General features: G+C 38.6%; 1 protein-coding gene across 1 annotated transcript in view; it reads right to left on the bottom strand.

Moving 5' to 3' along the window:
- Nucleotides 1–2584: 2584 nt before the first annotated feature.
- MAP3K2 (mitogen-activated protein kinase kinase kinase 2) overlaps nucleotides 2585–12987 on the bottom strand; it is a 92836-nt gene continuing 82433 nt past the window's right edge. The window contains exon 17 of the mRNA XM_082630064.1: nucleotides 2585–11825. Coding sequence (XP_082486190.1) covers nucleotides 11600–11825 — 226 coding nt within the window. The 3' untranslated portion in view covers nucleotides 2585–11599. The remainder of the gene's footprint in view (nucleotides 11826–12987) is intronic.

Below are 12987 nucleotides of genomic sequence, written 5' to 3'. Positions count from 1 at the left end.
TGCTTCTGTTGGGTGGAAAGGAGAACTTGTAAGTGATGAACTTGGATAAGATTTGGATAGGCTGAGAAGATTTGTAAGCAAAGGTTGAAGGTGTGGCCTGGTTTCTCCTTGCTGCTAAGTTTAAATGTGAGACGAAAATGATAAATTGAAGAAGGAATTGTTAAGCAAAAAGGAGCCAAAATTTGAAGATTTGGAAAGTTCTCGGCCTATCCATTTGGCAAATAACTAGAAAGGATGCTCTGAAGAAAACACCAAGGGTGTGGCTGGACAACCATTTGCTAAAGAGATTAGGCTTGTGACTTGTGGATCCAATCAACTATCAGCAGAAACCCTGACCACTTGGAAGGGGACAGAGATGGGACAAAATGAAGAAAGGCTGGTAGACATCAGGTATTCTACAGGCAGGAAAAGGATAGATAGAGCTTTTCGGCTGCAAATGCGTTATCCTTAATTGAGGGCAGTTCAGATGCCAGCAGGGCTGCTGTTGCCACCACAGGCCCAGAAGAGACAGGCCAGGGTGCAGGTCCACTGACTCTGGACCACCTTCTTGGTTCTGAGGGGGCAGTGCAACTACCCCAGTAGGTTCCTTAAGACAGGGCATGGAACCAGTGAGGATTCTTCTCAAGTCTTAAAATCTAATGAAATGTGCCCTGCTAGGTCTCAGACCTGATTGGGACTTGTGTCCCTTTTTTCCTGCTGACATCTCCCTTCTGGAATGAAAGTGTCTATCCTCTCTCTGCCTGTTCCACCACTGTGCTTTGGAAGCAGATAACCAGTCTGGTTTCACAGGTTCACAGATGGAAAGGAATTTTGCTCCAGCATGAATCATACCTCTTATCCATAATTGATTTGGAGAATTTAGATGATGACATCTGAGTTGATGTGGTTTAGATGAAATACTGGACTTAGAGTTGACACTGGAACGATTAAGACTTCGGGGGAGGGCTTCCCTAGTGGCGCAGTGCTTGAGAGTCCGCCTGCCAATGTAGGGGACACGGGTTCGTGCCCCGGTCCGGGAAGATCCCCCATGCCGCGGAGCGTCTAGGCCCGTGAGCCATGGCCGCTGCGCGTGCTGCGCGTCCGGAGCCTATACTCCACAACAGGAGAGGCCACAACAGTGAGAGGCCCGTGTACCGCAAAAAAAAAAGACTTTGGGGGAAGTTGGACTGGGGTGGAAGTATTCGGTACCTGGGAAAAATATGAATTTTCAGAGGCCACAGGGCAGACTGTAATGGGTTTGTGTTCCCCACAAAAAGGCATTTTGAAGTCCTAATCTCCAGTAGCTCAGAATGTGGCCTTATTGGGAAATATAGTTTTTTTTTTACATCTTTATTGGAATATAATTGCTTTACAATGGTGTTATAGTTTCTGCTTTATAACAAAGTGAATCAGTTATACATATACATATGTTCCCATATCTCCTCCCTCTTGAGTCTCCCTCCCTCCCACCCTCCCTATCCCACCCCTCCAGGTGGTCACAAAGCACCGAGCTGATCTCCCTGTGCTATGCGGCTGCTTCCCACTAACTATCTATTTTACGTTTAGTAGTGTATATATGTCCATGCCACTCTCTCGCTTGGAAATATAGTCTTTACAGAGGTAATCAAGTTACAATGAGGTCAGTAGGGTGGGCCCTGATCCAATATGACTGGTGTCCTTATTTAAAAAAGGGAAACACACAGAGGGAGACCACCACACAAACACAGGAGGTAGAGACGGGAGTTACAGCCACATGCAAGGAATGTCTGGGGCTACCAGAAGCTAGGAAGAGGCAAGGAAGGACTCCCCTACAGGTTTCAGAGGGAGCACGGACGGCCCTGCTGGCACCTTAATTTTGGTCTTACAGCTTCTAAAGCTGAGGCAATAAATTTCTGTTACAAGCCACCCAGTTGTAGTACTTTGTTGGACATGTAGAACCTCAATTTTGGGCTTTTATGGATATATTTTAGCACATCTGCAATCATATTCCTACATACAAAACTGTTGTGTCAGAGGATATACAAGATTGAGACTGTTGACTTGCATTGCTAAGTTGCCCTCTGCAGCACTCCTCAACCTTTTTGGCACCAGGGACGGGTTTCATGGAAGACAATTTTTCCACCGACGGGGGAGTGGGGTGGGGGGAATGGTTCAGGCGGTAATGCAAGCGATGGGGAGCGACGGGGAGTGATGGGGCGATGAAGCTTCACTCGCTCACCCGCTGCTCACCTCCTGCTGTGCGGCCCAGTTTCTAACAGGCCGTGGACGGGTACCGGTCTGTGGCCCAGGGGTTGGGGACCCCTGCTCTATATGCGGCATTAACTTAAATGACCTCCAATACTGTGGGAGCATCCATTCCTTACCCTCTGACTATAACAGACTTTATGTTTTTAATCACTGTTGATCTCTGATTTGGGTAATCAAAGTGTCCAGAGAAACATGCCAGAGTATGTTGGGTAGAACATTATAAACTTGTATCCTGGGAAGACTTAGTTGCAGTGTTTCTAGGTTGGTCTGTTACTGGTCTCCTAGAAAGTGATCAGCTCAGGCAAAGGAAAGACAACCGTGAGCGCAATGTGTCCAAGAACAGATCTGGACAAAGCAGTCACAGTGGAAATAAATATCAGCTTTATTAACACTCAAAGTGCCATTCATTTATATTCATTCCATAGTCCAGAAGGTTACTTAGAGTAAGCCTTTGCACCACAATCTTTCAAAAAATGAACTAACATGTAAGAAAAAGCAATTTTCATTGTGCTAATTATTGCAGGCCTTCATGCACAATAAATCTAAACAAAGATGGGTGCCAACAATATACAAATTTCCGTATAAACAAAGTCATTGATCACTAACAAAATATAAACATGGTTTCTTTCACATTAGATTTAAAAAAAAAAAGGCTATTTACCAGCAAGAAAAAACAAGTACATAAAATCTGTAAAACTCAGAAATTTTATACATTTTTACAAGCACAATTTTGAATGAACACAAAGTCAAAATGTGCATGAAATGTGGCACACACCACACTGTATCTGGCTTCTGGTAGGTTTTTCTAATCATATCGGCTCCTTGTAACATAATAAGCTTAGTGACATTCAACTTCAACAGTGGACTTTATTCCTAACATAAGTAATTTTACACGGTACCGCATATTAAAAACAAGGTTTTCCTTAAGCACAACAACATTGTCAGATTGGAACTTTAATTCCCAATTCTTTTTCTGCCAGTTACTTAAAATACACAGTACGGTATAAAGACACAATGTATGTTTGGACATTTCTAAACCAATTTATAGTCAATTACAGAGAATCAGAATTTATCAATATATTGTTTTATGAATGAGGTCTGACCTTGCCCAGTAAGAAAAAAACTGAAAGTTGAAATCTTTGGGGTAGAATAAAGGAAATATTCAAAAACAACAGTAGGCCAGGCCAACAGCAACTGGAGATATAAAAACCTTTGACATCTCTTCAAAATAATTCAGTTTCTCACATTTTTTCATAGTTCTGAGAATTCAAAGACTGTTTTAGTGGACAGTGTTTTTGCTACTGCTTAAAACCTATTTTTTTCTCTTAATTTGCATTTCATAGAATTCTCAGAGAGAATTCAATGTTGTTCTTTGCAAGAGTATTTTAATTGATATATATCTAAGTAAATCTGCATCCAATTGTGGAAATACAAATACATTTTGAATGGTTAAAAACAAAATTAAAAAAATATTTTTGATCAGCCAGCTGAAAATATATTCATATAGTAAATAATCTCTCAGAAAGCTTTATATATATTTAATTATTCTAACTAAACAGTACCCTTATAAAACAAGTTCATAAAAATGTAGAAATGAAAATAAGAAATTACTGGGATATATACATGTACCTACAGACAGAAAAAGACATCTCCACACACACATCCTCTGATACACAGAGTTACAAGCATACTTTCCACTTAGTCATGGATTTTAGAATACATATAAAATCAGAAAGTGATGTTGAACTCCTGAGTTCTTCAACAAAGATAGAACCATAGATATGTATACTTTGTAAAAGCAAGAAAGTCCATTTAAGTCAGTAATAGCAGTGCAGTTACTGACAGCTACATCTTGAAAGAAGTTTAAACGTAGAGACACAGACAGTAGTTCAATGCACGCATTCATGATGCTCATACACCCATCAACAATTATTGGTCAGAGTAGTAAATCAGTGTACAAATTAAACATTTCCAAAAATGTGCAAAAAAGTCAACCTTGATAGGAAAAGAACACCTTTGTACATAATTATAAACTGCCCAGCATTCAACTGAGATTAAAAACGTTTACAGAGAGAAACGAATGGATTAAATATAGAGAATTTAATGGCTACATTTAAAAATGTACATTAGGTCAAAGGGTAAATGTACAAATTGATAATCATAGTTTGCAACAATTAAAAGTTTATTCTCAGATTTATCCAAGTTTACTTTTATTTACAATGATATTTGAATAAAAAGAACCATGTGAAATGTAAGAGATGTCAGACATTAAAAGTATTTTTGGTATTAACTCTTTTATAATGTTTCAGAATGCAGGGTAGCAAATTTTAAAACCAACAGCAATAGAAAAAATGTAAACCTTTTACTTACTAATTAAGATTGTATTAAAAACAATTGTTTGTTTTTAAAGAAGTATTCTTATCCTTAGACACTGTACTTTCACTTGAACAGGGTATATTGCAAGGGTTTGGCCTACTTTTTTTTTTTTGCCCATAAACCTTTCCAGCTCAAATGTTTCCACTAGTTCTCTCTTCTTATTCCAGGTGGAAAACAGTCTTTGGAAAAAATGAGAACATGACAAATCCATTTTGGAGCCTAAGTATCTAATAGAGTTAGGATGTAATTTTGTTACTTATCTTTCCCCTCCAAGTAATGCTAATGCTAAAGTCACCAATTGTTAGTTACATAAATAAGTGAACACAAAAGTGCTTTTCAGTATAGTCACAAACTTTACTGTTCTCAACTGGCATTAAGGGACTCAGAAATCCTACGTGGGGACAAATTCTGCATGTATGCTGGAGAGCAGACTCGTCCTTACGTTCCAAAGTGTCTATGGCACAAAAAGTCCATAACCTACTTTTCTTCACAGCTTTCCTGAAATGCCCCTCAAGTCAAACACAAGTCCATAAATGTTAAGACATTAGGAAGAAAGTACGCCACCAACCTGAGGCATCATATGTCAATGTATATGTATATGCGTTTATGGTCAAGTGACATTAATAAGATTGGCACGTGTACAAACTCAAGCTCATAATGTCTATATAGTTCCATAATAGTTGAAGTAAATTCCTGCATGTCTAAATGCAAACACTGAGCACCTGTCTTTAACTTGAAGGATAGATTGAGATACAAATTCTACTAGTACCTGTTTTATTATTTTCATACTATTAGCTTACAGGTGGGCAGAAGTAACAGTGCTAATCATTTTGGCTGTATGTGCAGAGAATATAAAAGCTTTGGTTTAAAGTGATTCTGATAATACAGATTGTAAATACAAACAAGAAGTCATCAGGCATAGGGAATAATAGTACTCATTGATTTAATGCCTTTGCTGTTATTAACAAAAATATCATTACTGTCAATTAAAATGCACAATTATGAAAAATATGAAAAATTACATAAGAGACTGTATACAGGCAACAGGTAAAATTTATTCTTTTCTTTACGATAGCTGCGACTCCTCCCTCGACCTTCTGAAACGAAACCATGTCTGCTCTCACTATAACCTAGAGAAGGTTCTCTAGACTCCCCTGAGAGCTCACTACCATCTACAGCTTTGAAAGGTGAGTACAGAGAGATGGTTGGCCCTGATACTTTCACACCTATTATGGCATCCTGTCCAGACTGTGGCAGAAGTTAAAGCAAAGCTAAAGACGACTATGAAGTAGAAACAGTGGCTTCACAGCACGCCTTCCCTAGCCAACCAAAAAAGAGGTAAAATTTCCTTTTGAACACTTGGTAAGCTAAGGAAGCTTGTTTTGATAATGTCTGGCAGAATTTCTATTCCAAAGAGCTCATGAAGAACTATGCAAAACCAATTACTTTCTACTTTAAAATTATATATAAGCTATTATACACACATACAAATTCAATTTTAATCTACTTTTAGCAACCAAGAGCTTGGCAATTTACAATAAATATCTTTATTAAACAACCGTTTGTACTAGCTACTTGTGGGAAATGTGCTGGCATTCCATCATCAGTAGGTCACACACATTTGAGCTGTTCTTCCAAGAACAGAGACTAATCTAACTGGACATTCACACCTTTCCTTCCTTCCCACCCCTGCACCAACTCCAAACACACACACACACACTCACACACACTCACACACACACACACACACACACACTTCACAGAAAAGTAAGGTGGAGTTTTAGTCAAAATGTTAGTTAGAAAGTAAGGATTAGAATTTGCTATCCCTGGATTTCTTGCTCATTGCCCTAAGTCTCATTGCCTTAACATCTGTAAACCACTTAAATGAACTCTTTAGGACAAAAACCACCTTTCCAGTTCTGCTTTGAAAATCATAACTGAACCACAACACACAAAGAATTTGGACAGTGCCAGTGTGATTGAAAATCAAGTAATCAACCTGGAAAACAATTCACTATGTCTCTTTAGAATTAGAATACCTCTTTCTATCCTTATCTTAGGAACTTGTGTCTAGTAAAACTGCAATGTGTCTATCACAGAACAATGCTAATGTTTCTCTTCTAACATATTAAAAAAAAAAGAGGTAGAAAAGGGTAGGAGGAAGAAGCAGGCATTAAGAAACGTTTAAGGGCCAATACACAGCCTAAGGCCAAATCAACTCTTGAAGCCTAGTGATTTTGGAAAAACCTTCATTTCGGTGGGTAACTTGAATTATTATTGATATAAAACAAAATTAAGGCATACAGAGAAAAAGGCACTACGAAAAATTAACAATTAAATTACTTTCCGTTGACATTTTAACCAATGTTAAAATTCAAATAAATATGAACAGTGCATTTGTAACTAAGGCCAAACTTCATATAAAACAATAAGATCTCAAGAAATTTTCCTGATCTTAGTATAAATAACACTGTTGACAGAATTCAATTTCTATCAAATGTTTTGGGTATTTTAACAATTTAGACCAAAAGAAAATATTTTTTTCTTTAAAGGAAAAAGCAGGAAAAGACACTATGTAATGGAATAAATGCCCCCATTGCTGGAACTGTTTGAGCAGAGGCTGGGTCTTGTAAGAGGGAGTCTTGAGGGAGAGGCTGCTTGATCTATGCGGATCCCTCCAATTTGGGGATACTTTTAATTGCTGTTGTAATGACATTTTAGTTTATAATAGCCAATGGTTACCCAAAATTGCTTTCCCTCACTTCATAAGAAATAACATTTTAAAACATCATTGCTGAACTTTCAGATTCAGGATATGCCATAAAAATAAGTAACTGGGGGCTTCCCTGGTGGCGCAGTGGTTGGGAGTCCGCCTGCCGAGGCAGGGGACATGGGTTCGTGCCCCGGTCCAGGAGGATCGCGCATGCTGTGGAGTGGCTGGGCCCATGAGCCACGGCCGCTGAGCGTGCGCGTCCGGAGCCTGTGTTCGCAACGGGAGAGGCCACAGCAGTGAGAGGCCCGCGTACCGCAAAAAAAAAAACAAAAAGTAACTGTTTGCCCATTTTTCCTCCTAGACTATGACCTCCTTAAGTTAATTTAGTACCTGACATAATAAGCCACAATACTGAATAAGCAAATGAAAAAGATTCACCATATTTTTTTAAAAAATCAATAGATTCCTATACTTGGTTGACACCAGGTGATTTTATATCATGCTATTGGTCCCAAATGAAATCAGTGACAAAGAATTCTGCTGTGGGCCAAGGAGTTTGCATCTGGCGAACATCTTGGCTTTTGCACCCAAGCTTAGTTGTCCTATAAACTATTCAGATTTGATTTTCTCAATGATTTCATGTATCTTATAACAACTCCATCTCAGAAATACGACACACCAGACCTGACATATATAAGAGCTGAAGTAGCAAATAAAGCTACTCTAAAGAAATAGTTTCCTCTTTTTAATGTAGCTTCTACTGGGAATAAGATAAAGACTCCTTCAAGTGAAAGCCAATTCAATTTACTATGAAATAAGTTTTAATTTTTCTTTTATAGTTCAGCCTGTGCATTAACATTTCAATCTCTTATATAAATTATGTATGTAAGGTTGACTGTGCCTTTGAAAACTTTCTAAGGCAGTAGTCTTTAACCATTTTTCAGGTTAGAAACGTGTTTTGTAAATGAGGAAAATTAAAGATAGTCATACTGAAAATTTCAAAGTCTGTATATTTTTAAATACATTTTAAAGAATTATCATCAAAACTTCCATTAGTCATTATGATATTTTTCAACCCTTTTATTCAATACACTTTGTTTGCAATGTAAAAGATCTTATATTTGGTCCAAGCCTAAATCATGCCATTTTGAATCTCTCAAGGCCTAAGTAGAAAGATATTTCCTGAAAAGCACATATAAGACTGCTAGTGAATCTTCTCCAGCACCAAAAAGTCTGCCACTATCAAAGCAGAATGCATTTTAAAGGCACAAAGTTAGCAGTCTGGTCATTTTCCAGCCTCAGCAAAGAAACATTACAGTATAGAAGAATCAGTTGTGCATTTAAAAAACAAAATACATTTAGAGTCATCTTAAAAAGTTCAAATTTCATTTGCTGATCCATACCATTATTAGAAAGAAAAAATTGGAGTGTTATTTTAACTGCCCCTGATAGAGGTGGTTACTTTGAAAATTTTCTTTTTTAAATTTAATTTTGGTCTTTCATACCTCACCCCACTTTAACCTTTTTTGTTCTAGCAGTTTTTATATATATTAACTTTTACTGTGGTTTTTGGTACCTTTACAACTTGTCTGAAATAAATTCACATCACATTTTTATATAACTCTGTAAACTATGTCTATTCTTAAGTCTTTACATAAAGAACAATACTTTTCCATAGCTAGTAATATTTTTCTTATAAAACAAAGGTCTTGTGCAGCAGTGTTAAAGTAGTAGTTTCTTTTCAGGTGATTTTATTTTCTATAGCATTTCAAAAAGAAAAAGAGACTGAAAAAAAAGCAAACAATTTTGCTTTGGGTTTCACAGTCTCCCAAGATTTCTCTTTAAAGAGCATCTGTCTCATATTTTGCACTGCTGATTACCCTGACAGACCAAAAATGAGCCAAAAGGAAATCACAACCACACAATACAAAGAAACAAAGGAAAAGCCCACTGGTCCAGATACCATGATCTTGCTCAAGTAGAAGAGATGCCTTCACTCATAAAAGATAAAGAAATTATAATAGATCCACATCCTTGGGGACTATGTTTATAGCACAAGATTTGGCAGTTGATTTCCCAGGGGGAGGAGGCCAGTAATTCAAGTTCTTCCTTGCAAGCTGCTTCCTTTCATTATAAGGGTATGCGAGAAGCTTTAACAACTATATTTGTGCTTTGACTTCTTCTCAGACTAGCTAATGGAATTTCAAATATTCCTACAGGGAATGCCAGATAGGACCCTGACACAGTAAAGCAAGATCTACTTAACTTCCGAAACAAAGTATTTTAAAAGAGTTCCTAAAGGAGCATACCTTTTAGCCGAAAACAAAATACCTGAGTCCCTTATGAATCCCATGAAAGGCATCACAGTTAGGGCCTCCAAGAAGAATACTATTTTCTAGACCTTTAAAAAAAACGTACTTAGCATTTGCTTTAATATGTTGAAAAAAATTGCAAGTGGCCAAATTACCGATATCATTCATGTTTTTCAGTAGCACAAGCCCATTAGAGATAGTGGGAGTTTCCCAGCTGTCTCATTGCGCTTCATGTCGTTGCTCTTATACTAAAAATACCTGGCAGTTTTTAACCTTCCTATAAAGTAGCTAATACTTTGTTTTAATATGCCTTTCTTTTCCCACAATTATGAATTGACTTTTGAGGAAAGAAGACACACAGATGACTGAGTTCAACAGGCTCCGTGTTTAAGTTCATTTTGTGTCTAAAATAGAAGTTACTGATTTGGGTGCAATATGCGGCTGGAAGGGAAAGGATTGTTGCTGGCTGTTTGTTGAGACCTTTCACCCTCGACTTGAAGTAGTGGTATCTTCTCTTGTAAAACCTTCATTATGCATTACATCATTCTCTGAAGCTTACTTTTTGCAAGGAACCTGCTTTGTAAATGGCCATTTTCGTTTATAACTGGGGCTGGTATGTACATCAGGGTTTCTCAACTTCGGCACTTTTAACATTTGGGGCAGGATAATCCCTTGTTGGGGGGTTGGACGTGCTGTTCTTGTATACTTTAGTTTGTTCAGCAGCATCCCTGGCCTCTAACCACTAGATGCCTCTAGCACCCTCCTGGTTGTGACAACCAAAACTGTTTCCAGTCATTGCCAAATGCCAAGCAAAACTATCCTCACCCCAGCTGTGAAAACCACTGTTTTTACATGCTAACTGTTTTTTGAGGTGCTTTAGTAGTCTGTGATCCAAAGAACAAGAACAAGGGTTTCATATCATGACACTAGCTTTTAACACATGGACACTGCAGGTTAAACTCCTAGTTCCTAAACAATGTTATCTATGGGGAATCAGGAGCTAGAAACAGGAAGATATAGTATACATGATTTTGATTATTTCTCCTTCCCCTTGATTTTTGGGACATTCCCCCTCGGGTAAAGAACACAGTTTAAAAATACACTAAACAACACTTAGTTCTTCTTTTCATTATTTCTGTTGACTCGCAAATGTGGTCTCTTCTACTGCGTACACATTTAATTAGAGCAATCTCCTTTTGTCTTTTAATTTGGATTTGCTTATTGACTTCCCATATCTGTTTTAAAATAAAACAGTATCTTTTCTTTTTTTAAGCAGAAAGCTATCCCTCAAGGTTTACAGATTCCAGTAACATGGATCTATTATAGTGTATTTGCTTATTATACTGGTTAGGATTAACAAACAAACATACCTCCTAGAGATTCATATTTTCTATCAAGAGTCCTACTGAGCAAAAAGCTTGGTAGACAGAGGTTAGGATCTAAAGAATACAGATACAAGAAGGAACCTATATTCTTTAAGCTGAGTACCTATCCTAAACTCAAGTTTAGGGCTCAACCCCACAAACAAGAATCTATTTTAAATACTATCACTAAAAACTACAAATTATACATCATTTTCTTCTCCTTGTTTTCCATGTCTCCCCATCACTGCCAATCTGTCAGTGACACAGGGAAAGACTCTACAGTCTTTAGGTATTCCAAATGATCTTTTTGTACTAAAAAGAGTGACTATGTACTAAAGTGCTTTATGTCTCTGAACCACATCAGTACATTATAAAAATTTAAAAACAAAAAAGTTTCAAGTTCTTGTAAGGGAAAAAAAGATTAACTATAAAAACTTTAGGATACTATTATTATTAATCAAATTTAACCAAGAATCAAGAGAAACACTTTCCCTCTTGTCTTTTTTTTCTCCCCCATCTCTCTTTTTATAAAAAAGAAAAGTGCAGTCAGAGAGAAGGTGGATGAATAGATGGGAGCTGGGTAGAGGCACAGGAGAGGTTACTGGCTGCTAGTGATAGTGCACAAACATGTGCCTTAAAAGTTCATCAGCGGAAGGTCTCAGTTTGGCCTCTACAAAGATCCGTTTGAGGAAATCTCGAGTGTGGTCTGAGACATGGGGTGGCAGCTTAGGGTTCGTTGGCTGAGTGGCGATTTTAAAGATGGCAGCCATTGCTTCAAATTCTGCCCAAGGAGGCTTTTCCGTTAGCATTTCCACCACAGTACAGCCCACGCTCCTGAGAAGAAATAAAAGAAAGACCTTACACAAACAACATCATCATGAAGTCGGCTAACTAACTACAAAATGAGAAACAGGCGTGAAGTCCATATACATTTAAATACGACTTGGTTTCAAATGTAAAGTTTCATTAAAAGGCTGTAAAAATTGAGGTCGGCGCTCGGCCTCCCGCACGGAGCCTCTGGGGTCGGGGTCGGGGTTGGGGTCGGGGTCGGTGCCGGGGCCGGGGCCGGGGCCGGGCGGGCGGTTCCACACGCCTCGGCAGCGGCTCCCTCTCCTCACTTCCGAGTTGCCCAGGCGCTGCCGCCGCCGCAACCCGGGCAGCCCCGCGGGGTCCCCGGGCCGCCGCAAAGCGCCAAAAAGACGCAGGGGTGCGCGTGGCTTTGGCGGGCCCGGCCTGCAGCGCGGCCAGCACCCGACAGCAGGGACACCTGCCCGGGCCCCGCGCCCCCTCCCGGTACTGGAGGAGAATCCCTCCGCTCCTATCGTCTTGGCGGACACTGAGGGCGCGAATGAAGACAACCCGAGAGAAGAAGGCTTCGGGGCAGGAATGAGGCGATTAAGATCGACTGACACGGAGACCTGACAGAAAGGGCTGAAGAAACGAGGTTTTCTGAATTTGAGGAGGCTTTAAGTGAATTTATGTATTCTTAAGGAAAAATATATCCATACTCGATGTGGTATCATTCCCAAACCTGAAAAATGAGCAAAGTCTGTTTTAAAGATAAATATGCCTGCAGACACTACTGGACCTCCCAACAGGGATTTGTCAAGGGCACAGGGCAGTTAGAGGGGAAGCATTTTATGTATGCAGTCTTGAAGAAAAATTTATGTTTGGATTCTAGACTTCAATGAATTCTGACAGTTGTAGAAACAGATGGGAAACACTCAAATATTCCTCTTGTTGCACCAAAAAGTTAATTTGTGGTACATGAAATGAATATTGTTTTATAATAACTGTTTTTAGTGAAATACTTTCTAGTGCATTTTATTGACTCTTCTTAGTTTAACAAACAGTTTAAACACCTAATGCAAACTTAAAATGTGCTTTTCCTTCTGAAAGCTGGTACTGTTTTGAAAGAGCTTTCTAAATGTAAAGTAGTGAGAATTTCAATTTGGGTAAAATGTTTGCATAACTTCCAATATTTGATGTTTGTTAA

This window comes from Mesoplodon mirus (genome assembly GCF_964341445.2).
Source record: "Mesoplodon mirus genome assembly, chromosome: 8".
NCBI classification, from domain to species: domain Eukaryota; kingdom Metazoa; phylum Chordata; class Mammalia; order Artiodactyla; family Ziphiidae; genus Mesoplodon; species Mesoplodon mirus.
Note: the sequence above shows the minus strand (reverse complement) of the source record. Positions and strands in the feature narration are given on the sequence as shown.